General features: G+C 38.7%; 1 protein-coding gene and 1 long non-coding RNA gene across 4 annotated transcripts in view; one reads left to right on the top strand and one right to left on the bottom strand.

Annotated features, from left to right (window-relative positions):
- Positions 1–27520, bottom strand: part of LOC102150107 (uncharacterized) — a 50802-nt gene extending 23282 nt beyond the window's left edge. The window contains exons 1-2 of the long non-coding RNA XR_289959.4: positions 27340–27520; positions 23413–23608 (exon numbers count right to left, since the gene is read on the bottom strand). This is a non-coding gene — a long non-coding RNA (uncharacterized lncRNA). The remainder of the gene's footprint in view (positions 1–23412; positions 23609–27339) is intronic.
- Positions 295–23744, top strand: ATP6V1G3 (ATPase H+ transporting V1 subunit G3). Of its 3 annotated transcripts, XR_011434200.1 has the most exons (5): positions 307–496; positions 12207–12307; positions 18749–18948; positions 20810–20874; positions 21982–23744. XR_011434200.1 is itself a non-coding variant. In XM_070255843.1 (4 exons), the coding sequence occupies exons 1-3, from the start codon at positions 415–417 to the stop codon at positions 18920–18922; spliced, it is 357 nt and encodes a 118-aa protein (XP_070111944.1). In that variant the 5' UTR covers positions 307–414; the 3' UTR covers positions 18923–18948; positions 21982–22471. The 3 variants fall into 3 exon arrangements, 2 of the variants coding, with proteins under 2 accessions (XP_001493182.1, XP_070111944.1); XM_070255843.1 differs by lacking the exon at positions 20810–20874 and having other exon boundaries at positions 21982–22471; XM_001493132.5 differs by lacking the exons at positions 20810–20874; positions 21982–23744 and having other exon boundaries at positions 295–496; positions 18749–20230.
- Positions 27521–27959: the final 439 nt, after the last annotated feature.

Here is a 27959-nt window from a genome sequence, read left to right as displayed (position 1 = left end):
GCCTGGACAAAGAACAGAGAAAGATGTTGTAAATGGAAAGAAAAATTCAGTTAATAATCAAGTTAATATTTCTTGGAAGAAGAGGGAAGCTAATCTTGTGAAGGAGATCTTACTCATTTATTACAAGTAGACTCAACAGCCCATTCAAGTCACCTAATGTCATATAGAAGAGCTGAAGTTGGCAGAAATGATAAGTTCTCAGCTTCCTCACAATGACTGAACTTGTTTTTCTGGATTCCACCCTTGGGATCTCCTTGGGCCCAGCTATCTGGCCCAATCAGGCCATTTTGGAACAGCTGTGTTTAGAACTCACTGTTGACACAACAGTCTGAGTTATGTGGTGATTTCTGTAAGGATAAATGGACTGTGGCATCGCAGATTTCACAGAAGCTACCCGACTTGAAGCAGGCTGCCATGACCAGCCAGTCTCAGGGGATCCAACAGCTCCTTCAGGCAGAAAAAAGGGCAAAGGACAAGCTAGAGGAAGCCAAGAAGAGTAAGTCTCCATTCTGTCTGACTTGTGAGGGATTCGTCACAAAATAGATGAGGGTCATGCAGTGGGATGAGCACGGACCTCAGGAGCAGGCAGACTCTGGTTCACACCCTGGTTCCACCTCACTCTCCGTGAGACCATGGCCAGTTCATTAAACTACACAGTCCTAGGATCCCCATCACTGCAGTGGGGGCGACGTTCCCCAACTCAAGTTCCTTTGAGAGGTCATATGCTAAGTGGGATGATAATGGACATAGAAGCGATGGAGACAGAAGCTTAGGCCCTTTCTCTGCAACTTCCTTAAGGCTGCCACGCCTCAGTTTCTCAATATTGTGAAATGGTTAAGAGATAGACAACTTCCAGATTGAATCTACTTACTGGTGAGTGAACTTGAGCAAGTTATTGATCCTTTGTAAGCATCAGTTTCTGTTTCCGTAAAATTGTGAAAATAGTCAATAGCTCGTTCTCATCCCTCTCTTGATGGCTTTTTAATTTCCAATGTTTTATCTAGTTCTACTTGATTCTCATTTTCTAACTTTTTATTGAGTCATGATCTATATCTTTGCACATAGAATGTTCTCGATAAACTTCAGTGTTCTTCCTATCCTTTTTGATATTCACAACATCCATATGGATTTAGTGTTACTGTTACTCCTATTTGATGTATGTAGAAACTGAGAGTTTTTTATAATTTTACAAAGGTCATATTTTTAAAAACAGAAAATATTGTGTCAGGCAACATGCTTAATGCTTATTTACTCCTCACACCAACTCTTTTTGCAAAAGGGGAAAGTGATGCTTAGAGAAATTATGCAATTTGCCCAAGTTCATATAAAGGATAGAGACAGGGTTTGGGTGGAGTCTGATTCCCAAGCCAAGATCTCAACTACAATACAAAATTTGTGTAATTTTTATAATAAATAAACTAAGATGTTACAGATCTACAACTCTAATTCAGGTTCCCTGGACTATCCCATTTCATATCATATCATTAATCTGTAATAATTTGTGTCATTTACCTTCTTTCTAATTACATGTCCTGCCACTGCAATTAATTCGAAGTCGAGCAAGATGGGGGTCATGTCTTAAAAGTGTTGCATATGTAAATCTTCGGATGAATGCAGTGATAGGAATAGAGTAGGTGCTGGAAAAATTGATTAAATATACTGAGTGAGACGCGGGAACAGCACATTGTAATGGAAGAGGAAAGTCGGGAGTGAAGTATGCTCAGCCCACTGGGGTTTTTGACCACAGGTCAAATAATTTTCTTTTCTTAAGACAAATTGATTTCCTGAACACTCAGAAATGTGGGCATCAACGACAAAAAAGGGAAAGACTCCACATGGAGGTGCTGGAAGAGGAAAGGAGGCAGGAAGATAATGAAGACAAAGTTGAACTACTTCTCAATTTCTTTTTCCACAAGAAACCGTGCAAATGATTGCAAAACGTATGAATGCAGAGTAATTTTAAAAAACACAGCAGTCCAGAACTGCTGGTTAAAACAGTATAGAAAACTCCCTTATCTTTATTCAAATTTCTTGAACTACATTTAAAACTTCCAGAAAAGACCAACTTATTTTAAGCTGTGATATTTATGTTACCTTTGCTTCCTCATTATAGAAGAAACAAAATGACAATACCGAGCAAAAAAAAAAAATAATCAATATTATCATATAATTTGAATGATTTTTACCAATTCTCTCTCCTTTTTGAAAGACATTAGAGAAGAAAAGTATTGCAAATCATGGAGGTAGGTTGGAGGTGGGAACTCCTCAGAACAATCTAGCCTTAGATTTCATAATAAATAGGAAAGCCAAGTTTCTTTTCCTTTCCTCTAGCAAATACGCTGTCCTTGGACAACCTTTCCTCAGAAGTCAGTATTGGAAACTACATATTGTATCATTTGTATACAAAATGTTCAATATATTTGCCAGTAACTTAAAGTACTTGTGTACTTTTTCTCTTGGTCTTTGTTCATAAATATGCAAGCAAATACTCAACCAGTAATAGTAAACATTCAGTCTGTAAAAACATTTTGGAAAATATTTTTCCACATGTTATTTCAACAACTAACCTCTGCACTCAGTTTTACAGAGAATGTCAGTCTGTCCTCTTCGCCTCAGAAAGCTCAGCCTTCGAGGACAGTTTTCACTGGGTAGGAGGTGTTTTCTTACATAGCCATCAGCAGTCAGCAGTTTATAGTTACAACGTGAATGACAGTACCCATCGTACTCACTTCTTAAGCATTCTATAGCAAAATAAAATATTATCTCTATATCTAGTTTTGTAACTCATCTCATATTTTGCTAGTTCTTATTCCATTCACTTATTTAATTCAATAAGTACTTATCGGGTGCCGACTATGTCCAAGCCACTTTGATATACACATGAGTGAGCAAACCTAGTCTCTTCCTTAAAGAATTCTTCAGTGAGAGAAATGCATAAGTGAGTATGGAAAAAAAGAGAAAGGAATAATGACCTGAGAAGTACAGATAGGCATCATTTTTATAAACCCATGTATTTCATTTTATTTTTTTCCATAAAGAGATTCACTTGAAAATCTGACATATGAAGGCAGAATAGAGATTCAGAATGAGAACCGAAAAAATCACACTAGGGAACACCATTGTCGAAGGTCTATGAGCACTTTCTCCTTCCTAAATCCATTTCTTTGAAAGCCTCTCAGAAGCTTGCCCACAGTCTCTGCTAGAGCAGGACTCCTGAGTATGTATTCAAAAAAGAAAGAAAGGGAGGGAGAGGGAGAAGGACAGAGAGAGAGAGAAACAGAAATTCACATGTTAATTGTTTTAGAAAAACACAAGATTAATAAGGTGGCAGTATTTATACAGTATGCTGCAAAAATGTTAATATATCCCGTTAAGGAGGACAGCCTCAGAGCCCAGTGAAGTTGTTACATAGTACGGTAGGTGGTATAAAGGTTCTGCCTTAAGGGCTACAGATAAGGGTTTGTGGACTTAATGTGTCAGGAACCCTCCTGAAGGCTGTTAGGTCTCTGGAAATGGAATATACAGGTCCCTACTCTCAAGACACTCTCCATTTCCTGGGAGAGAGTGTTCTGGGGGAGTGGGGTGGATTGTGAACAGGCTTGAAAAGTTGGGATGTGAGGTGGTGGAGTAGAAAAAGCATTGGCTCTTTCTTAAATGTCTTTGTATAAGTTATTTAGCGTCTCTGAGCTTCAACCTTCCTTTTTTTAAAATAAAAACATAAGTTATGTATATATATGGCCAAGATGTTTTAATGATCGGAAAACGATGTGTAAGATAGTGAGTACGAACTAAATAGTTATTTTTCTTTTTAACTTACATAACATGTATACTCGCATATTACTATAAGTAATAACAATAGAAGGGTGAAATAGAGCAACTTATTTTCATTCTTGTTCACAACTGCTGCAAGTTCTGGGTCAACTTCTCCCATGATGGGTGAGACCTGGACTACTCCTAGAGAGATGCCTAGAAAAGCTCAGATATTCCCCTCTATTCACTGATTACGGATTAAATTATATTTATTAGTTAAGACACTCACACATTTTTTGTGTGCAACACATCCTTACTGTTTGGTTGAAATTAGGTGGAATCACACTAGGTTGGCACTATTTTAAATTATCTAACTTGAAGTTAACACATTTTGCCTGAAAAATTCTTCACTAATCAAAACATAAAAGTGTGTGTGTTCATCCAAGACAAGTGACAATTTTACAGCAGAACTTCAGACCTGCCCCGCAACTCCAGGTTTGGGGAATTGAATTGTATCTTCGGTCAGAATTAGATTAGAAATTCAAGATACCAGCATCAACAGGAGGAACAGACTTGTGTTTCTCTGAAACACCTGATATTTTTTACATTTAGTTATGACTTTCTATGAGAGCAGGATTCATTTCATTTATACCTATTGCAAGCCTAGAAAACCCTACAGCTCTGCATTGACACTGTTCTTTTGAAATGCTCAAATACACGCAAGAAAACATCACGTAAAGAACCCACATCTCCGAATTATTTCCAAAGGTACACCACAGCCTCTCCCACAAATCAACACTCAATCTGTCCACTTTGGCAGCTGCAGAAAATAGCATTTGCGTTTAATTCAGAATGAGGAATTGCATTACAGGGTAGAGATCAAAGACGTGGTCAATAATGTAAATGTTCAAATCTGGATATGGGAAAAACCGAACAAGCAGGTATGTTAAACACGTTCTAAAAGCTATAGACATCTTCATAAAAATGGAGGAGACACTCCTAGGGTTTTCCATCAGGATAGTGTGGTCAGTGCTTACTTCCTGGAGCTGCTCTGCTTAGGTTCAAACCAGCTTTGCCTCCTACCAGCCGGGTGACGTTGGGCAGGTTAACTTAACCTCACTGTGCCTCAGTTTCCTTAGCCTCATAATGGAGATAACGGTATCTACCTAGCGGTGTTGTTGTCACCACTAATGAGTTAAAACTTATAAAAGACTTTAAAAAAACACTTGGTACATAACAGTTGCTCCACAAATGTTGGCTATGAATATTCTCCCACTACTCAATAAAAAGAATTCTGTCAAAGAATACAACAAAATGGTGGAATCCCCTTGACTTCTTAAGCTTGGTCTTCCTTGAAGTCCTCTGAATTATACTTTGGTGCAAAATAAATACTTAAGAAAATACTTCTACTTAGATAATGCATCAGCTAATAAAGTAATGCGGTTGATTTTTGTGGGTCTATAGGATGCCAACCACCAATATTTTTTTTAAATAGCTAATTGCCTATTTGTTTCTAACACGCAGATCTTCCAAATTATTTACCCAAGCACCTTGATTTAATAAATTCTTCACGATGCAAGGGAATGTTCTGATTCATGAAGACATGACTTTTAATAAACTAATAAAATCAAAGTTGTTCTATTAGAATTTCACAGCCCTGTCTTGTGTGTTTTGTAGGCTTGTAAATTCTTCCTCTTTCTTTATAGTCCACAGACTAATGGGGTATTTGTAGGTTTATTGGCCTTTTATTTCTTCGAGTGGGTCCTGTTAAAATAACAACCACAGAACATTTTCATCTATTAATAGCATTTGCTTATATTCAGTCCGGGATCTACACAAAACTACCTATGATTTTTTTAACAAGGAACATAGAAGGAAAAGGCAACACCAAAGAAACAGGGTAGGAAGGGGGTCAGCAGAGAAACTGTGTCACAGTCACAGGCTCCAGGAGAGGCTGCTGCTTTGTTCTCTTGGTAACATTACTTTTTCCAATGTTTGTAATAGGTGAGCAAAATAATAGCATTCTTTGAACCAGGTTGGTTTTATAATATCAACAACCCCCAAAAGCCAAGAAAGGTGTTTTTTTTTCCTTCAGCATGGTAGAACAGAATAAAAATGGTTATCATTAACAGAGAAAAATCTCCAAAAATTTCCAATATGCCCTTTGTTTTCATACCAAATCAAGATGGCCTCTGTTTTGTTGATGCATATTTTTGTCAGGTGGTGCATTCGTTTGGATACCTACTCTTTGACATCGTGTCTCTCTCTTTCTCACCGAGCTCTGTATTAGATTCCCAGGGCTGCCATAACAAATTACCACAGACAGGGTGGCTTAGAACAACAAGAATGTATTATCTCACAGTCCTGGAGGCCAGAAGTCCAAACACAAGTTGCCTGCAGGGTGGGCTCCTTCCAGAGGCTTTGCGAGAGAATCCATTCCCTGCCTCTCTCCTGGCTTCTGGTGATTACCAGCAATCCTTGGCATTCCTCAGCTTGGAGCTGCATCGTTCTAGTCTCTGCCTCTTGTAATCACATGGCCTTCTTCCCTGTGTGTCTGCTCTGTGTCTCTATGTCTCTGTGTCCAAATCTCCCTCTCCTTATAAGGACACTGGTCATTGGATATAGGGCTCATATTAATCCAGTATGACCTCACCTTAACTTGATGACATCTGCAAAGACCTTATTTCCAAATAAGGTCACATTCACAGGTCCCTGGGGTTAGGATTTAAACACATCATTTTGAAGGGCATAATTCAACCCACAGCATCCTAGGACTGTCAAATCCACTTGACCGTCTTGAGCCCTTATTTTCCTTATCCCTCTTTGTCAGTGAAAACCTCTCGAAGAAGTTGTTTGTATTCCCCATGTCTACATTTTTCTATTCCACTTTCTCCAGACCCCACTTGAATCAGACTTTTGTCCCTACAACTCCACCAAAGCTCCTCTTGCCAAGACCACCGATGTTGCTAAACCCAATATTACTTCAATATCTCAGTCACAGTTGGATCCCTCTTTCATCTTTGAAAGTCTTCTCTCATTTGACACCACTGTCATGGGTGGCTTGCTGTCATCTTCCCAGTCTCTAAAGCTGGGTCCCCAATTTGGACCTCTTCTCTTCCATATCTGCAGCCACCTCCTCGGTGATCACATCTAATCCCATGGCTTCCAATACCGGCTCCTGCTGATGATCCCAAACTTGATATTCCCAGCTCTAATTGCTTCCCTGATGTCCAAATTTATCAGCCTTCTCACCATTGCAACCAGCTGTTTAACAGGCATCTCAATTAAACTGCATTCTTGACTCCACCTCCAAAATAAAATGTTGGAGTCATCATGACTCATCACTGTCTCTCATATTTATCCACCAACTCTGATTTCCAAATATAGATAACATCTTGCCAATTCCTCTGCTACTTTACTATTTCCAGCAATCATTAATATTTGTCTGAACCATTGCAATAGATTTCAAACTGATCTTCCTGCTTCTCCCTTGCTCCTACAATCTCTTTTCACCACACCAGCCAAAGAAATCCTTTTAAATCATCAGTAGTATTATGCTACGCCTTTGCTGAAAATCCTTCACGGATTTAGCATCCCAAGGACCAAAATCCTTTCCAAGCCCCATGAGCTCTATGTGACCTGGCCCCAGTACTGCCTCTCTGATAGCATCTAACTTTCACCCATTCTGTTCTTTGACCCAGTCACGATAGTGTTTTTACTGTTTTTGGAATGTATCAAATACCCTCTCACTCAGAGTCTTTGCATTTTCTGTTCCTTCTTCCCAGAATGTTCTTCCCTTTCAGATATTTGCATGGCTAGTTGCCTTATGCCTTCAGGTCTCTGCTCATCTATCTCTTCTTCCAAGACACTTGACTGATCTAAATGAGGACCCGCCACCACATCCTTATCCCTTATGCTTCTTTCTTCTTCTTCATGGAACTCATCATCCCTGTCATATCATACACCTCTTGTCTGCTTTCTATTGCCATCTCCCTCGACTGCACTCAGAATGCAAGCCCCACGAGAGCTGACAGTTTGTCTCTTCACGATTTTCACAGTTGTATTGATAGACCAGGAACAGTGTGTGGCACATAGTTGACATCCAGGAATATTGGTTGATTAAATGTCTCTTATTTACATTCCGAGTAATATTTGATACTGTTGGCCACATCCTCCTTGAGTGTTCTCTCCTCTCGTTTGGTTTCCCCTACTTCTCTGACCTCAGGCTCCTCCTAAGGCTCCTCTTCCTTCTCTCATCCCTCGAATGTTGGCATTCCCCAAGCTGGAGACCTTAGGCCTCTTTTCTCCTCCTCTGTACACTCCCCCTTGATTTCAGCCCAAACCCCATCACTATGACTGGCATGTACACAAACCCGGATGATTGACATGCCAATCTCTGTCTGCCTCTCAGACCTTTCTTCTGGATTCCAAATTTGTCTGTCCAGCTGTCCTATGAATACCTCCACTTGCGTGTCCTCACGGAAGCCTACAGAGGTTTTGTTGGTGACGGCCTGAGGTCTTCTCAAACTCACTCTTTACCCTGCCTTCCTTCCTAGCAAAAGGCCCCAGGAAATGGGCCTGTTTTCTAATAATGATTAGAAATTACTGAATATTCTTCATCAAGCACTTCATAAACATGTTTTTCTAATCCTTCTAAGGACTCTTTGCAGTAGATTATTAGGTCTGTTTTATAGATGAGAAAACTCAGGTTCAGAAACTCTAAATAACTTGCTTAAGGTTACAAAGCCTCTAATACCTTATTGTACTAGTGCCTAGTGTATAATTTTGATGCCTTTCTGAAATGATAAATGAAAACCCATCTTTCTCATCAGGAGAAGGTTCCAGAACCAATTTAGCAATCCAAGCAACAGAGTAGGGTTCTCTGTGTTCCCAGGGCTCATTTGCCTGTTGGAAGACTCAGTTCAGTTGGCCTTTCCCAGCCAAGAAGCCGGCAGGAGTCCATCTTTAAGCATTGCCCTCTGCCTTCCACACAGAGTTCAGTTTTAACCCGCTCAGAATTGATTTTTTAATCCTTTCTCCACAAATCAACTGCAGATCAATCCAGACATCTTTCTCTTCTTTTCCTCCCAGAAACATCCTACGGAATATATCTCAGTAATGACTTGTTGAATATAGAACATATCTGCATAACAAGCCACATGTCGAAAAATGAATGACTTTATTAAGGTGGAACCATTTACAAAGAGGTCCCAAAAATATCTTAGAAAAGATCTTCTTGCCCTTTTTCTAATCCCCAAAATGGACTGTCCATCCCCATTTCTGTCCAGGCTTATAAGTCTATTTAGCTTAATGGTTCCCTCCATAGAGATCTTGCCTGACCTCCCCTGGCAGCCTACTCTGAGTCCAGTTCTGTATATCTGGGTCTATTTGTTTATGTTTTCGACTTAATCTGTTAGCATAAGACATAACATGACTATTGGAGTGGAGGGCAAGCACAGATTCTCTAGAATTTTAGTAGCAGAAGTTTCCATAAATGTTGTGATTTTTGACTGCTATGGAACAAATAGAACCAAGATTTATGTTCCTCTGTTTTCAGAGTTGATTTTGTGCATTCTTCACAATTTCACGTATTTTGTAATTTTCCTCTTGGAAGCTGGAACAGCGTGTACATATTTCCAAAATACACTGTATTTATGCCAACTGGAGGCAAGGACCATATCAAATGTATTTCTTTATCCTCTGTGTCTAAGCCCATGCATAATTTATGTATAGTAGGTGTTCAATAATTATTGAATGAATAATGGATGGTAAATTAAAACCATCCTTTCCGGCATCACTCTGCAGCAGCTGCTTTACCAGGATTTAAAATCATGATGCATAAGATAACAACATTTTCTAAACCAAAACCCAGAACATTTGTCCTGATAAGCTTGCCTGACCTTGAAGGAACTTAAGAACCAAATAGTTGATGGTCATATTTGGACGGTGCTATGTGGTCACCCTTATGTTCGATACAGAAAGTATTGAAAAACAGGGATATGAACATCTTTTGGTTCCCAGTAGCATTTAAAAAACGCTCAAGAAGAAAGAAGTACAATTTTAAAATTTGGAAATCGTACACAGAGGAGCAGGCTGGAGGTTAATAGGAGTGGATTCGGTACACTCATTTTGCCTCACCTCTAGCAAAACAGCGGCCTTCAGGCTCCAGTTTCTTCCACTGGATTAAATCAGGTGTAGCATATGCGGGCTCTCACACGGTGGCAGCTGCTGAGTCGATCCAGAAAATTGCTGTGCCAGCAGCATTTTCCCTGTGGCTCTCCTATTTAATTGAATGAGAACCAGCAGGTGACTGGTGCCATGACGGGGAATCACAGACACACTCTGAGCCTGTCACTGTGTGATGGAGTTAATATACAGCCTCGTAAGTGGAGCGCTGGATTTTGCTCAGGGGTAGGGCGCGCAGAGCTTTGCCTGTTATTGTTATTTTTTTATGTGCTACAGTCATGACTTTGAAACCAATATTTTTACATATTGTGTAATTAAGGTGGAGAGTAATGATGTTTTATGTGATTTTTTTATAAAATAGTTATGTATCCTACAGCCCATTATTACTAAGAAAATGTTAAGATATCTTAAACATATTTTTGTCCTAATAGGAATGAGAAGCAGTAATATGAAAGAGGGCTGGGGATCAAAGAATAGTTTTCCCCCTACCAACATATCACCAATTTGTTCCGTGAATAGTACGTGTTCCGTGGCTACCAAATGGTTAGAACTGTAGAGAATGAAGGAATCTGTATATACAAAATGGTTATGAGCGTTAATTAAGTAGGAAGAAGGTAGGCATTGCTGTTAATGTTCCGTGGAGCCTCAAGCATCAGAAGAGTGCTAACTTTTACCTGACCTTGGATTTTAAAGGGAGTAAAGACAGAACTAAATATCTGCTCTGAATGAGGTCTACGCACTCCCCCTATCTAAGGGTAAAAAGTATTAAAAGAGACACATTTCAATTTATAACTCAGTGAATCTATCTTTATTCCATTTATACACGGGACTAGCAAAGCGACTCATATCTAGCAGAGAGAGAAATTGAGAAACCAGCTATACTCAAATGCTACAAAGCTACCTAAAAACAAAGGCATATAAAAACCTATACGTAGATAGCAGGTAGATAAAAGTTTATGTCAAATATGCTGCTTAATGAGGACACATTCAGTTCAGAATCTACACGATGTAACAAACTCGACAAAAATTATAAACAAAAGCTTAAGAGACATTTTCAGAGAAGAGAAACTATATTAAGTGGGCAAAAGAATGAAGGCATTTAACTGAAATAGAAAGACAATAGACTCAGAGAAAAAAGCATTTTAACACAGTTCAGAGTTTCTTTAAAGTTTTAATGATCGCAAAGCGTTAGTACCTAACCCCTTGAAGGTTGGGGGTGGTGGGGACAGAACAGCAATTAATATTAGTCTATAACCCCCAAACTTACTCTGCTTGTCCAAAAAGTCCTGTTCTTAGCTAATGACCCCCACAGCATTGTATTTGTCTGCAACTTTCATCTACATTACTGTCTGCTGGCTTAAGGTTTACACCTTTGCTCTTAATAAAAGAAAAGAGAGCGACTTAACTAGAGCTCCCAGCCATTAAAAACAATTGGTTTTACAACCACTTTCATGTCCCCCTCAGAGAAAGCTACTGCAAAAAAAATATTGACTTTGATGTGCTGTGGGGCTTAATCAGACATTCTAGAGTCAACAAATGGTAAGAAAAAAAAATCCCAATAAAATGCTGTAAAAAATTGTAAGTCGGTTTGATAGAGTCTGAGTTGCATATTTGTTAGTGCTTTTGGAGATCTGCCAGTGTTAAATAGGATCCAGTTGGTGAGGACTGAAGGATTCCTGGCAGCAAATCAGGACAGAAAATCGGACCAAATAATGTCTTTTGGAGTAAGTGACAGCTAAAATCTGTTCTCTGGCTGTTACTGCTGTGAGTAAATGGGCAGATATTTTACTTAAACATGGAAGTGTGAAAGAAGGTCGTCATTTTCATGTTTTAAAGAACCCAATCGAAAAAATAAGCAATTTTAAATATCTATTTTTTTTTAATGAAGCTTGCCATTTTAGAAAAAAAATGGTCAAAAAATAACGTGGATCTTGGGCCGGCCTGGTGGCATAGTGGTTGAGTTAGCACACTCTGCTTCAGTGGCCCGGGGTTCACCAGTTCAGATCCCAAGTGCAGACCTAGCACTGCCTATCAAGCCAAGCCGTCCTACATGTAAAATAGAGGAAGATGGGCACAGATGTTAGCTCAGGGCCAGTCTTCCTCAGTAAAAAAAGGAAGATTGGCAGCAGATGTTCGTTCAGGGCCAATCTTCCTCAAAAAAAATAAAATAAAATAATGTGTATCTCATCCATATTTTAAAAAATCAAGTGTGAAATTCCACGTATATTAAAAAGAAATATCCTTCCTTCTATGCCTCTGTTAATTTTCAGGAAAAGGGAAGAGATTGAAGCAAGCTAAGGAAGAAGCGATGGCAGAAATCGACCAGTACAGAATGCAGAGAGATAAGGAATTTCGACTAAAACAATCTAAGGTAAGTAAGAAGGTCAGCACTGATTTCTCCGCTGCATAGTCTATAGGATATGAATATTCATAAGGTTTAATGCAGAATATGGGGAGGGAGTGAGGGAATGCACTGGATCGAGCACATCTAGTTCAACCAAGGCTGAACATCAAACTAAATCTTAAGCTTATCAGAACTGCAGAGCTTCCTCAACTTCTGATAGGGTTACATCCAGTAAACCCATCGTAATTCAAAAATATCGTAAGTCAAAAATGCAGTAAAAACACATAACCCACCGAACATCACAGCTTAGCCCAGCCTACCTTTAGTGTGCTCAGAACACTTACCAGAAAACTTAGCCTACAGCTGGGCAACATCATCTAGCACAAAGCCCATTTTATAATATCTCATGTAATTGATTGAACACTGTACCGAAAGTGAAGGACAGGATGGCTGGATGGGGACAGAATGGTTGTAAGCAGATGGGTTGTTTACCCTCGTGGTGGTGGGGCTGACTGGGAGCTGTGGTTGTCGCTGCCCGGCATCTTGAGAGGGGATCCTACAGCATGTCGCCAGCCCGGGAAAAGATCAGAATTGAGAACTGCAAGCATGGTCTCTACTGAATAGTATCGCATAAGTCAAACCATTGTAACTTGGGGACCATTAGTACTGACTGTACATTTTCACTTTCAAGCTTTTTTGAACTGTCATATAAACTGTCAATCGACAGCTATTATCTAATGCACAGTGTATCTTAAAAATCCTATTCTCAAATACACAAGTCGAAGGGATTGTTCAAAGTATTATTCCTACTACAGATTGACTAACACGCTTCAGCAGGGAAAAAACTTCAGAAAACGTATTATCTGTTAATGTTTACTAGTAGAATCAATAAAAAGTCTTGTTCATGCTACCGAATGAGCATGTTAGGCCAAGTTTCCTGTGATGAATTCAAGATTTACACATGACCAAAGTGGATTGCGTTGCTTATTGCTGAAAAGTCATCTGGTATTTCCTTACGATTTCCTTTGCAACTGGCTGGCTTCATCCAACAAATCTTTCAGGAAAATATAAAGAAACGCTTTTTCCTACACTAGCATTTTTTAAATATCTGCTGTTTATAGCGAAAAATAAGTGGATGAAATTTTCAGAGCCAACATCCTCCTTTCTGTGTTGCAACGTGGACTAAAAGAAATTATTAAATTCCAGGTGCCATAACTGAAGTTTATGTGATATTTTCTTTTTGCCTCAGTCAAAATATAAATACAGCTCTGTGCAGAAGCCTGACATTGCAAGACGAACTACAAGCAGTTTGGGAATCTCTCCGTTTACATCTTCGATTTTAGTGGGGGTAGGCACAGAGCTTACGTGGGATCTGATAAATTGGATCCCATGGTAGGAAAAACTTTTCCAGTGGGCTGTTTCTTAAAATAAAAAGTCTTTCCTAGAATAAAGTGGACCACTCAGAAAATATAAATCTTCCTACCAATATTTGGAACAAGGAATTATGAAACCATAAGTCCATATATGCGTATACAGCCCTCCATGATCAGCCCCTGGCTATCTCTCTAACCTATCAGCCTTGAAAATTTCATGCACTTATTGTTTACTGCAAACTGCAGATATTTTTTAAATGCTAGTATAGGAAAAAGCATTTCTTTATATTTTCATGAAAATATTGTTGAATGAAGCCAGCCAGTTGCAAAGGAAATCATAAGGAAATACCAGATGACTTTTGAGCAATATACAACATCTACTTTGCTTGCTGGTAACATTTTCTACTAGCTTTGTCTCCCAACTTGTTCTCTTCTAGCCATATCTGTCTTCCTGTTCTTCCTCAAATGGACTGAACGTGCCACTGCCACAGGGTCTTTGCATATGCTATATCTGCTCCCTGGAATCCTCTTCTTTTGGACATATTCATCTTTCTTTGATCTCTCTTCAGTTGCTAACTTCTCTTCCTGATCACCTTATCTAAAATTGTGTCTCTCATAAAATAAGGATGTAATTCCCCATTGCAGTCATAGCATTTATCACTACTGCATGTATTATATATTCACAATTTTGGTTATTGCTTATCTTTCCTTCTGAACTGTAAGCACCAAAAATAGCGGGTTATTTGTTTTGTTGTCTGTTGTTTTCCTAAACATTGGAATAGCGTCTGCTCTGTAGTAAGTACACAATAAACATTCATTAAAAGAATGAATAACTAGCATTTATTCTGTGACTTTATTTTTCCTATTGAGTCCTGTCATAACCATGGCATATTTGGACCTGAGAAAATGATCAGCCTTAATATCAATCAGCTTTTATTATCTTGTGTAGGATATTTGTGATATGTATATTGCTATTTTTAAACTAATTAAAAAATGGACCATAATTTTAGAAAAAGATTGGGTTAAATTTCTTGAAATATTTTTTTTCTCCAGAAGAATCTCATAAGATGTAAATCTGGTTCAGGACATTTGTTCTCCACTTTGGAGAATAATTAAAACCCCTCATCACTCTCACAATTAGAGCTCTAAGCCAATTTTCCAGCTAGTTGATCAAAAGCTCACATAGAAGGGTCAACAAGTTTGGAACTCTGTTACTTCAAGCATATTGTAACACCATTAGCACAGATCTTCTTTCCTTGGCATGACCTCCATATGTCAGACATATTGCTGTTCCAGTTAAGTCTCATCATCATTAACCCAGGGCAAGTGAGAGATCTGGGAGGAGACCCAAGAAGCCAGCGTTCTGCCTGCTGTGGGTGTTGCCCCTTCACCTTACTTTTTGCGTTGCTTTTGGCGCTTGTTAATGTTTGAGTTTTTTCAAGTCCCATGACTTATCAATAGAAGCAGGTAAGCCAAAGTGGGTTATATCAATACTATTTTATCAAAGATTTACTTACCCTTTGCTTATCATCTCTATCCAACCTACCTTCTTCTACTGAAGAAGACATGACACTGCTAAAAAGCAATCTGGACTACAGTGGAAACACTAACTCTGTCGTTAATGCAACTAAGAGTTCGATGGACCATGAATCTAAATAGAAGACCTGCAAATGGTTGCCTTGGATTTATGGAAGATTTGTCTATCTTTAATCTCTCTTCCTGAATTCATATCATGAAAGCATTTTGTTTCCTCGAAGCAACCACCAGTTGAGAATGCAAAACTGTGCATGGGACCCAAACCTTTGCCTTCCCTTAAACTAGAATATTTGAATAACTTACAAAGAAACTTACTGAACGTTGAAAAATTTCACCAGCACCATCGGTTGTTATGCTGTAAAGCTAGACACATCAGTCTGAACGTTGAAGTTTTGAAATTAACATGGAGAAGTCCTTAAATGGCACCCTTTGACCAAATGTACCATTACATGTCACATGACCATCATCTTCTAATTTAGATAATGTCCCAAACATTCAGGCAGCAGACTTCTGCCAACAAGAGCAACAGAGCACAGTAATAAGTTCTCAGTGATACCTGGAGATCTGCTCAACAAATGTGTGTTGACCACCTCCTGTGCACCAGGCTTGTGGAGCTTACATTCACTCATTTAAGCTCCTACATAGCTGAAATCAACACTATCTGCAGATACAAACATATGGAATCTTCCCAAGGAAGACCATTTAAAATTGTGTATGGTTAGTCATTGGTATAGTACTATCTAGAAACTCAAATTACTGCACATTAAATAAACTCAGAAATAATATTATATTTAATTATGCAGGATATGAGACATAGGATTATGGGCTATTTTACAAGGGCATTCCAATGTTTCTGAAAGGGTAAGACAGATTATAAAAATTAAAAATCACAAGCAACGCAATGAAAAATCATCATAATAATCTCTAACATTTACTCATAACTCCTCAGTGCTAAGCTTCTGTGCTAAACACCATCTTTATAATAAATATCTTCAGAAAATTATCATACTGTCTTAGAAAAGCACATTAAGAATACAACTCATGGGGGCCCGCCAGGTAGCATAGTGGTTAAGTTTGCGCATTCTGCTTTGGCAGGCCAGGATTCACAGCTTCAGATCCTGGGTGAGGACCTAGCACTGCTTGTCAAGCCATGTTGTGGTGACATCCCACATGAAATAGAGGAAGATTGGTACAGATGTTAGCCCAGCAACAATCTTCCTCAAGCAAAAAGAGGAAGATTGGCAACAGATGTTAGCTCAGGGCCAATCTTCCTCACCAAAAAAAAAAAAAAAAAAGAATACAACTGATAAGTAGCTGGCATCTATTGCCCTAGACTTGCACTGTCCAAAATGGTGGCCTCTTCACCTGTCGCTACTGAGCACTTGAAATGTAACTCGTCTAAATTAAGGTGTTCTGCAAAGTGTAAAATACCAGAATACAAAGACTTAGTATGAAAGACAATAATGCAACAAATTTGATATTGATTGTACACTAAAATAATAATATTATGGATATCTTGGGTTAAACAGAATATATAGTTAAAGTTAATTTTACCTATTTCCTTTTACTTTTTTAATGTGATTCTAGAACACTTAAAATTACTTATATATGGGGGGCCTGCCCGGTGGTGCAGTGGTTAACTTTGCATGTTCCCCTTAGGTGGCCCAGGGTTCCCCGGTTCAGATCCCGGGTGCGGACATGGCACCACTTGTCTAAGCCATACTGTGGTAGGCGTCCCACATGTAAGGTAGAGGAAGATGGACATGGATGTTAGCTCAGGGCCAGTCTTCCTCAGCAAAAAGAGGAGGATTGGTGGCAGATGTTAGCTCAGGGCTAATCTTCCTCAAAAAGAATTAATTAATTAATTAATTAAATAATTAAATAAAATAGTTTATATGGCTTGCCTTGTGCCTTATATGACATTTCTATCAAACAGCACTGCTGTGCACACTCTGCGTTCATGAATCTGGTTGAGTTTTTACAACAGCCTCATCATAAAGAATAAAACATTTAAAACATAAAGAACCTAAGCTTGAGATGGACTTTTCCAAAGTCCCACAAGATAATTGCAGTAATCTAGCCTAATAATAACTACTTTTAACATGACTCCAAAGAAAAATGGCTAATTGTTTCATAACAGTTTGTCTTTTAAATTCTTCACCACTTAAGACATTGGATTTAGGAAAAATAATTTTTTTGAGTTTGATAGAATTTCTCAGTTAAGATATTGGATATAAAGGAAAAGTTTGATTTTGGTAGAATTATTTTGGTAAGCAGATCCCTTCTATTTTTAAACTTCTTAACAAGGGAAATTTAGTGCATATGTCTCTGCTTCTCACTTATCAAAATGTTATTTTATAAAAGTTATTTGATGTCTTAGAAGCTATATCTCCTCCAAATGATTTTCTTTGAACTGGGAAGCCCCTATTAGCAGAAGCCCCTATATAACAGAAAAGGACTTAACCTTATAGACCCAATTGCATTTGATTTCAAGTTTAGGACCCAGAAAGACTATGTGGAGTCTAGAAGTTAGAACAGTCCATCAGCCCTGCAGTAGGAATCTCTCATTAGTGGAGTCTCTTGGATTAAATTAAATGCATACTTTCCCTAAACACTCACAGAACAGAAAAACAAACCAACAAAAACCAGCTATGTCACCTGAACCTGCCATGTTTGAGAAAGGCTGAGTTTACCAAGGAGGTAAATTGGGAGCTGTCTGTTTGCTTTAGCAAAGGATAACTTTACAAAGGGTTTCACCTCAGAATCCCCTTAAATTGGTCACTCCCCTGGTGAAATTATGTATTAGTCAAATCATTACAGGATCGAGAAGCAAAGAGGATAGAGAAGATGATGGAAATCCTGGGCACCCCTGCCAATGAAAAAGCAATCAGAAAGATACATGAAACCGTGTCTGAAACTATAATGTAACTAAGTGGATGCATATATCTCAATTTGAAAGAAATCCAAATTATAGTAAAATTTTCAAGATTATATCTATTAGCCAAAAAGATACACCTGTGCACGTAAGAGTATCTTACTGGGCATATGGTGGCTTTATCTTCCTGAAAAACAAGACTTAATCAGTTCAGATGACGTACTTTAAAAATTGTCAAACCAGTTATTTGTCCTTTAAAAACCATTAAAAATGGGTTTCACGATGTTTTTCAACTTTATTTTCTACTTTTAATTCAGAAAGTAAGCAATAGGCAAGATGCAGGAACTGAATAGAAATTATTATAAATATATGAAAAATGTGATGAAAAACATCTGTGTATGGTATGAGGATCGTGAACTTGTGTTCCATTTGCACGGTGTGGGGGTCAGCTTAGAAGAGAAGCACTGCCATGGTCAGCTTCCATTGTTTAGGAAAGTCTATCCACCCCACTCATGGTGTTGGTAATTTTACCCATTCTCTGAGAAAATTCTGGAAAAATAATACATAATGTGTACACCATAGAACCATCATTGATAAATAGGCCCAAACAAATTTAACTTATAAAACCATTAAATTTTAATATGATGTACAGTGCAGTGAATTCTGTCTGTTTTATCTTGGTAGATAATGGGATCTCAGAGCAGTCTCTCAGAAGAAATAGAAGAACAAACACAAGGGCAGATAAAAGAACTGAATGGAAGTTACAGCAAGTACATGGAGAATGTGATGAACCAGCTCTTGAGTGTTGTCTGTGACGTGAAACCAGAAATCCACATGAACTACAGAATCACCAACTAAATGTGCACCCTATTGTCCAATAAATGGTGCGTGCGTGCCACCTGGTTGCTGATGGTTTCATGTTTATATCAAGAAATTTGACATGTAAATCTGAAATTTATGAGACATCTGCAGATTTTAATGTGACGTAAGTCATACATGCGTACTGAATTTAAAAGCAAACAAACAAAAAGTTGTTACAGCTTTCCTGGTAACAGGTATGATCTTGTCTTTTAACTTGGAGTAATTACTTTTGGGCATATAACAGAAATACATGGACCTGGCCATTTTTCAGTGGGTATGAGGGTTTTTTTTCAATTTCTTCTCCTTTTTATCAATTTAAAATGTGTTCTTAGTTGCAGTTGTTAAAAGATCATTATTAAAGAGGATATAATCATGACTCTTATGCAGATATAAAATGTATACATGTCAAGGGTTTTATTTAGAAAATCAGTAAGATGTTACCATTAGTTCAAAGAAGAATACTAAGAACTTCATAGATAGAAAGAGAGATGAGATAGATAGATAAATAGATGATACATAGATAGATGGATGGATGGCTATATGGATAGAAAGATAAATAGATAGATAGATGGATGACACATAGATAGATGAATGGAAGGATGGATAGATAGATGGATAGATGATACATAGATGGCTGGATGGATGGATGGATAGATAAGTAGATAAATAGATGATAGATAGATGGATGGATGGATGGATAGATGATACATAGACAGATGGATGGAGATAGATGATACATAGATAGATGAATGGATGGATATATAAATAGATGACAGATGGATGAACGGATGGCTAGAGAGCTAGATAGAAAAAGAGAAATGGGTTACATAACCATCATCTCTGCCTAAACTCAATGAACCAGATATTCTTCTCTTTCAAGTACGGTTTTTTAAAAGAAAAACGTAAATGATAATTAATTGAGCTGCTAGCATAGATGTTTAGGCTTAAAAAGAAGAAAACACTCGCAGGAGATATAGTAGGTTAGTATGTGTTATGAACTGAATGTTTGTGTCTCCATCTAAATTCGCATGTTGAAATCTAATCCCCAAGGTCACAGTGTTTGGGGGTGGGGCCTTCGGGAGGTAATTAAGTCACCAGTGTGGAGCCCTTGTGAATGGGATTAGTGCCTTCATAAAAAGAGGCCAGAGAGCTAGCTAGCCCTCTTTCTGTCACATGAGGATGCAAGACGTTGGCTGTCTACAACCTGGAAGAGAGTCTTCACCAGAATCTGACCACGATGGTACCCTCATCTCAGACTTCCAGCCTCCAGGACTGTGAAAAATAAATGTCTATCATTTATAAGCCACCCAGTCTATGGTACTTTGTACAGCAGCCCCCCAAACTGACTAAGACACTATGTCATTAGCCCAGTTGCCTAGACAGGAATAGCTAAATTTCTTGTTAAGTACCAGGTACTTTAAGTGCAATGTATAAATGATCTCAACCTTATTGTGGAGGGTATCATTAGCATTCCCATTGTACAAAATGGGAAACAGAGGTTAAGGAACTGGCCTGGAGTTTCTTGAGTAACAGCAGCAGTGCTGGGCTTCAATCTAGCAATATGACTTCCATGTGTCCACTCTTCATTACTTACCATGCTGCTTCCCTAAAAATTCTCTATGCTTCCATCATTAAGAATCCCAGGGATTCTGATTTTCCAATAATACATGCAGACAAATTTTAATTCCAGTCCAAACAAAATTTAATTAGTAAATTTTCATTGTTACCAAACTTCATATACTCAATTCCAAATATAAAGTGAAATGACTCTAATTGCTCACTGTTCTAGATTACTAGCATCATTCTTTCTCATTAGCAGACAAAGTTAAAATTCTACCACATGGTTTTAAATCTCAGAAATATTCCATTTTACATTCGCCTTAGGTCAAAGGAAGAAAATTTGAAGTCCGCTTGTTTTCCCATCATTTTGGGCAAGGAAAACCAAACAGGTTAGTTTATTGGTTTTATGTGGAAGATTTCTCCATTTACCAGAAAGAAAACTGATTCTCCAATTAACGATCAGAAGGGTAGTAACCTTTCCTAGGAACACTGTCCCTCAATTTTGAGGGGGAAAAGGAGGGGAAAGTATCTAGTAAAGTTGCCTTTCTAAGATGAGGTTAGTCATAGAAGATCTCCACCTCAAAACAGATTTGGAGATTCAATTACTCTAACCCACGGAGTGAGACATGCAAAGCAGTAAGTAAAACCCCAAATTTGAAAAGTTTTCTTGTGAAAAGATATACTTCTGAAAAACTTACCCTTGTGATTTGCCTTAAACACCTTATCTCATGAAAACCATCAAGATGTCGATTTTTTTAATGTAAAAAGCTCAAATATATTGTCTGGAACACCCAAGTTAATAAATTCCTGAGGCTGCACAGGAGATAGCATTAGTTTTTAGGCCTTCAACATTATAGAAACATACTAAAATCAGTGCAGGACTTTTCTCAGCAGTAAAGAGCTGCCACACCTGGAAGGTGAGGATGAAGATTGAGTGTCAACAGCCTGTACATCCAGTCCTGGCTATGCCCAAAGTTCTCTCCGTCCCGTTAGCAACTCCCTCAATCCCTCTAGGCCTCAGCTTCTTTTTCAGTGTTTCAGTAGACAAAATGCTGTTGAACTAAATGATCTGTGTAGGCCCTTCAATATTTAATTCTACATCCTAAATCAGACCAATTTCAAAAAGCAGTGTTCACTACTTATAGTTTTCTCATCCACTTTTGCAGTATTTGTGAATTTTTCAATGACCCCCACAACTATTCTAAACACCACATTGGCAGGAGTCTGTGCTGATCCGTAACATCCTAGATTCTCTGTAACTCACATATTTTTACATTCAAATATGGTTTCATATCTTTGCCTAACTGAATGAGTCATTTTCCAAGAACTCTCATGCTCTCACAGATGGCAGAGCTGCCACTTTACCTTATTTACATATGAAAAAGGTTTTACGTATTTCAGAGATAGCTCATTTATTTTTGATAGCTTCTCAGTCACAGAAAAGTTGACTTTTTTTGCACAAGTATTTATCTAAAATGCTTTTTCTGTTCACACAGGTCTTCACACAGAAATGAAATAACCTAAGGATGTTTTTAATTCTCCTCTATCCTTGTTTTGACCCTCTGCACAATCAGAAACTACAAAATGAGAAACGGCTCCATGAAGTTCTTACTCATTTCTATTGAACCTGAAAACAAAACCATGCAATTTACAGAAATGTAGAGGAATAAAAAGGTTTCAGATTTGTGTGTTCACACAAACACACAGAAAGTCAAAGATTGCCACCAATAAATCAGCACTATTACCTTCTACATAGACAGAGCTAGTGGAATAGAGTTGGTCAAAGTGTGCAAAGCTGCCAATTTTGAAATAACCCAGATGAGGCCATCCTAGAACCAGTCAACCCAGAATGCAAGAATCCAGCCTAGACCAGCAGAACCACATTACCTGCAGCTGACCATAAACACATGGATGAGGAAAGAAACCATATAACCCACACAGAAGACCCATAAACTCATGAGCAACAATAAATCATTATGTTAAGGCACAGAGTTTTAGTGTGATGTGTTGTGAAGCAATTGATAACTGATATACCCATTAGGTATTGTTTTTAAAAAGAAAGGGTGATCATCTGTTTTGAATGCTACTGTCAGTCCAAGCAGAGTAAGACAGAGATGTGACTTTTAGATTCGGATGTGTGGAGCAGGAATTTAAGGACAGGATGTGTGGTGAGTGAGAGAGACCAGCTACAGAGAACTATAAAAACATGAAAATAATCAGAGAAATGGAGCTGTAGCTTGAGGGAGATAGGTGTCAAATGTGGCTTTTGTTTGAAACAGGACATATTAGAGCATATTCATATGTCAAATAAAATTCCACTAGAGATGAAAATATTTCTAAGAAAAATAGAAGAAAACTATTGCAGAAGCAAAGTCCTTGAGAAGGCAAGAAACATGGGCTTCCAATCACAAGTAGAGGAGCAGCCTTACATAGAAGTAGGGACACCTTGACTAATAGGCAGATGGCAGTGGGGTTGACATACAAGGTGGTAGTAGATTTAGCGCTGAGAAGATAAGAAAGGTCCTGTCTGATTACTGCTGTTTTCGAAATAAATATGAGGGAAATGACCAGCTGGGAGTGAACAGAAATTTTAGAAGACTTATCAAGACAAGAGGAGTAAAGTGGTCCTTTTAGAAAGTAAGAAGATGACTATGCTAGGGAATTGTAGCAGGATTGCCAAGCTGTGTTGAGTATTCAAATGAGAGATATGGTCAACAGTCACACATCACTTAATGACGGGGATGTGTTCTGAGAAATGCATTGTTGGGCGATTTCATGGATGCACAAACATCATAGAGTGTACTTACACAAACCTAGATGGTATAGCCTGATACATACATAGGCTGTATGCTACTAATCTCATGGGACCACCGTCACGTATGTGGTCCATCTTGATAGAAACATTGTGATGCAGCACATGACTGTACCTGGAAAATGAGATGAAGTCAATTGTGTGCTTTCCTCTGGAGATGGTGAGCTGCTCAGGTGCAGGAAGGGGGTAGGAAGACAGTCTGGTTCCACTTCTAGACTCAACAACAAAGATCTGAGATCAGTTTTCTTATCCTGTTTCCATCAGCTCTAAAGTTGACTGGGACAATTCTTCTCAAAATGGCCACTGTAGCCCTAAATTTAAAGAAAACAAGATTACCAGAAGAAAAGCATGAAAAAAAAAAGAAAGAAAGGAATCTCAGTATGGAGATCATTAAAAATTTAATGATTCTATTTTATCAACTAGAATAAATGTAATTGCTGCTATTTGTACGTGGTTGTCCTCGTTCCTCTTCTCCCATCTCCCTTCTCCTGGGATTGCCGGACCTTGGCATTTCAGGGAGTGACCAGTGTAGTGAGTCTCTTTACTCACTTCAAAGAGTAGCCCGGAGGAGCTGCTTACCAATGACATAACTGGAAGATCTTACTTCCTGTGCAATATTCATCATTCATTCAATCTTTCACTGATTCAACTAAGATTGTTGAATTCTGTTACATCACACATCTGAGACTGGTACTGGAAATACAGCCATGGCCATTACCAGAATGAACAGGTCCCATATTCTTACTCCTGCCACCTCCAGTGACCCAAGTTCTCACTTCCAATTTAAGATGAGGTTCACTTGCTTGCGTGGGGTTCCCTGTGTCCTCCAATCAATTAACCTCCTGCTATGAAGCTGTGAATGAAAGCGCATTTCCTTTGACCGTTTTTAAAGAGGCGTGTAGCACGGTATTTAAGGGTACCATCCCTGTGGCTGGACTGTCTGAGTCCATATCCCAGCACCATCAATGACTAACTGCGACCTTGAGCATGTGACTATCCTCTCTGTGCTTTAGCTCCCTTACCTATAAAATGAAATAGTAATAGTGTCACCACAAAGAGCTATTGGAAGGATTAAACAACTAGATACCCATAAAATACTCAGAATGTTACCTGGCACATAATGAGTGATATGTGTGCATATAATAATAATGACAATTATTATTATTATTATAGTTGAAACCAGAACTATGCCAAATAAGCTCGTCTAAGGATGGAATGAGTGTGGAAGGGGGTGGTGAGGTGAGAAATGGCAGAAACTTCGGTGAGCAGAGATTGCTCACTGTAATTTACTTTGCAGCAAGTTTGAATAGACCATTACCGCATTTTTAAAGTAAAGTAAGTCTAAAGTATTTCTCCATCTTTGGTTAAGTAGAAGCCAATGGAACAGAAGTTTACCAGAGCCTGTTTCATCATGCTAGCACTTCCACTGAAAAGCATCCACAACTGTCAACTTGTTATCATTTTTATTAATATGTAATCAATTAATAAGAACATATGTGTTCCACAGACAAATCCCAAAGATGGTTAAATCGAGCTTACAGTGAGCATGAGAACCTTGCCAAGATTCTAAAGACCTGTTTTCTAGTGGAATTCACAGTTTGTAGTCACAGTTCAGAAAGATGCTTTCCTAAGCAAAAATGTAAATATGTCCAAATACCCCAAATAAAACCACTAGCACCAAATGTTATATACATTTCAGTCTACACCAGAGGCAAGAAGGTTCCCACGGGGTCAATACCCGAGTCAGCAAGGTTCAAAAGAGCTGTGATTTTGCTAATTGAAACTTACATAGGCCGTCATTTGTGAAAGGACTTTCAAAATTGTCTGCGACCCCACCAAAAGGAAAGAGGAACCCTCAGGCAATAAATATACACCAACACAATGCCATTCCCCATCCTAACTGGGAAATGAGTAGATGTGTCTAGTAAAAACTCACCAAGTCCACTCTCTTTACCTCAAGTTAAGGCCTCGCTAATGGTAAAAAAAAGTCAAAATAGCAGGATTAGCAAATGAAATAATAATATTAAGTCCGGTTATTATAATAATATGCTATTCTCTTTGCCTAGCATTTCTCTTCTTTCCTTCTCTACCTGACAAGTCCTATAAGTTTTTCAAGGTAGGGTTTTAAAGTTTTGTCTAATCTGTGAAGTCTCCCCCAACTTCCCTGGGCAGGGTGGCCATCATCTCCTTGGGAATTTTATAGCTGTTGCGGCGTTTCCCACGTTGTATGACAGTTAATCAAATTTGTCTCCTCCCTGGACTGTGACTCCTCCAGGGCAGAAGCTATGTCTTGCTCACCTTTTTCCCCTAAGGCCTAACTCAATGCTTGGCACATTGTATTGGTTAATGATTAATTCACAAGTTTAATGTTCATACTAATTAACAATTACTGTTATGATATGAGAAGAGATTCTCATGAACATTGCAACAGGAACCTCACAGAATCAGAACTTAAAGCATTTCTTAGAATCTCCTATTGGTCTGTCAGAAAGACAAAGGAACCCCAAAACATAAGGTTGAGCAGGAGCCAGCCTGGTGAATGTAGGACTGTGGGGGATGCTACAACTAGAGAGAAGAGCACGCTCAAAGGCCCAGAGGTGGAGAGAATATGATGCAGGTGTAGAAAGCTAGAGGATTGCATTTAGGGAGAAAGAAGCCTTAAATTGCTGTTGGAGAGGTTACAGGCGCTTTTTACAAAGGGCTTTTTAGGCCATGCTAAGAAGTTTGTCCTTTGCCTGAAATGGATAAGGAGCTGTTGAGCAGCTATAAACAGCACGGTAACATAATGAGAATTGTGCAGGCATCCATCAGAGTGCATCCAGTGGATTCGAAAGAGCGACAGGACTGGAGACCAAGGCATCTGTTAGGAGGGTATTGTAGGAATCCACGTGAGTGATAAGTAGGTCCTTATTGACAGAGGAACAGAGATAAGAGGGTAGATGGACAGATAATGAGGTAGAACTGAGCTGACTCAGAACTGGCTGCATATAAAAAGAAAAAAGAATATGAGAGAATGCTAAAGAACATGAAATTTTAAGGAGAATTCAAGGGGAAAAAGTCTGAGCATTGAGAGGAGGTAGTCCTTGAGGAGAAAGGGGAGGACCAGAATTTAGCAGTCCCGCAGAAGTGGGCTGAGCATACGTACTGGCTGACTCACACCAAACAGACAAACCCAATTTGTATCTTTTTGGTTGACTCCCAGTTTTTATCCAGCTCTTTCCATCTCACTCCCCTTCTGTCTTCCGGCCCAGGCCATTGCCCCCACAACCCATCTCAGCCAAAAAAATAAAGAAACAGTACAAAACAATATGATAGCCTGGAGACCCGGGAGGGACGGTGGATGTGTGAAATATCCTTGTAGCTGCTATGTACTTATCGTTCCACATGATGTACAGCCATCAACTCACATATGTGCGTGCACTTTGTTCTGACCTGTGATTACCTGGAGGCAATCTCACGTCATCACTGCCTTTCTCAAGAGAGCTCATCTCTCCTAGCATATTATGGGTTTTGTACTTTTCCCAAATATTGATTGGATCAAAGGGATTGCTCATGTCCTAGCATGCAGCATTTCACTTGCAAAGTTCCCTTTGCTTTCCTCCACCAGAGGGCTACAGCAGAGAACTGGGAAGCGAAGAAAATGTTCAAGCTAGAAATCTCTTAGTTGAAATCCTAGCTCTGTCAAACCACACACGTTAGCCCTCAGCAAGCTAGGGCACCTCTCCAAGACTCAGTTTGTTTGTTTAAAAAAATAATATGTAATGTCTAACTCACAAATTTGCTGTAAACATTAATAAAGTAAAAGGTAAACCAAGAGCCCAGTACAGAAGCTGGTACATAGTGGAAGCTCAAAAGATGTATTACTCCCTCGATTTCACTTGCCGTTGTTGGGGCAGTGTCTTTCCTCCCTCAGAGCTGTGCTGCTTCCGGCAGTTTATGGAAACCATTCCACAAGGCATTTCTGCTTTCTCTGAGTTCTGTTTCTGCAAACCCTTCGAACATCTTCTAAAGGTCCTTATCCTCAAGTCCTACAGACACTTACTTATAAAGTATCGAGTCCCTTGGTTATTCTTCGTAGCTGTCCAGGTTTTCCTTTTCATACTGTTGACTTTATCCTCTACTCTGCTGTCTTATTGGCCATGTCACTTTCCTGGATTGCCAAATGCCCTTTTCTTTTCAAAACACTGTTTTCAACAGATTACTCTCTTTCCGCTGGTCATATTACCTAAGACACAGAAGGCAAAGTTCAACCCCAGGGCATTGGGATCCTCTCCTTTCTTAAAGGGGAATCACATTATATGATAAAGCAATTGCGTGTTATGCTCAGCATTCCTGCCAGACATGTCTCCTCATTAAGACATTCCTATAGCCGTGTAGGAGCACCAAAATGTCCCCATCAGGACACCATACAGAATGATAACCGAAGCCAGCCACAAAGAAATGTACAGGGAAATTTGCTAAAAAAAAAAAAAAATTCTATTTTCTATAATGAAAAATGAAATTCTCTATTATTTAGGTTCATCTTGTTTTCTCTTTCTTTTTTTTTTACTATATTCACCTTACATTGTTTTCAAATTTCTGTTTAGACAAGTAATAGATTCTTCCTTTATTTCAATTTCTTAATTTCCTTTTGCATCTTATTACTCTGTAATTTAAATAGTA

Source organism: Equus caballus, chromosome 30 (genome assembly GCF_041296265.1).
Source record: "Equus caballus isolate H_3958 breed thoroughbred chromosome 30, TB-T2T, whole genome shotgun sequence".
Lineage (NCBI taxonomy): Eukaryota > Metazoa > Chordata > Mammalia > Perissodactyla > Equidae > Equus > Equus caballus.
This window is presented reverse-complemented; position numbering and strand designations above follow the sequence as displayed.

Coding starts and splice junctions, on each gene's coding strand:
- ATP6V1G3 (XM_070255843.1), top strand. CDS start 415: ATGACCAGCCAGTCTCAGGGGATCCAACAGCTCCTTCAGGCAGAAAAA. Junction 497..12,206: donor GCTAGAGGAAGCCAAGAAGA/GTAAGTCTCCAT, acceptor GTTAATTTTCAG/GAAAAGGGAAGAGATTGAAG. Junction 12,308..18,748: donor TTCGACTAAAACAATCTAAG/GTAAGTAAGAAG, acceptor TTATCTTGGTAG/ATAATGGGATCTCAGAGCAG.